The sequence below is a fragment of the Antrostomus carolinensis genome, unplaced genomic scaffold, assembly GCF_000700745.2.
Source record: "Antrostomus carolinensis isolate BGI_N321 unplaced genomic scaffold, ASM70074v2 scaffold2689, whole genome shotgun sequence".
Lineage (NCBI taxonomy): Eukaryota > Metazoa > Chordata > Aves > Caprimulgiformes > Caprimulgidae > Antrostomus > Antrostomus carolinensis.
This window is the reverse complement of record NW_010340445.1, coordinates 25,227-25,466: the sequence shown is the minus strand read 5'-3', so window position 1 is coordinate 25,466 and position 240 is coordinate 25,227. Positions and strand designations below refer to the sequence as shown.

The following is a 240-nucleotide window of genomic DNA, read 5'->3' as shown; positions in this document are numbered from 1 at the left end:
TTCACTGACGTGGTGCTGCGCGCGGGGACCCAGAGCTTCCACTGCCACCGCGCCGTCCTCGCCGCCTGCAGCCGCTACTTCGATGCCATGTTCAGCGGGGGACTGAAGGAGAGTCGAGACGCCGAAGTCAACTTCCATGATTCCCTCCATCCCGAGGTGCTGGAGCTGCTGCTGGATTACGCTTACTCAGCCCGGGGGCTGATTAACGAGGAGAACGCGGAGTCCTTGCTGGCGGCTGGG

The 240-nt window shown here is 63.8% G+C and overlaps 1 protein-coding gene across 1 annotated transcript in view; it reads left to right on the top strand.

Moving 5' to 3' along the window:
- The first annotated feature begins 6 nt into the window (after nt 1-6).
- The window catches only part of LOC104531289 (ectoderm-neural cortex protein 1), a 1,650-nt gene continuing 1,416 nt past the window's right edge, over nt 7-240 (top strand). Inside the window, exon 1 of the mRNA XM_010176135.1 lies at nt 7-240. This exon is cut by the window's right edge and continues 1,416 nt beyond it. Coding sequence (XP_010174437.1) covers nt 88-240 — 153 coding nt within the window. The 5' untranslated portion in view covers nt 7-87.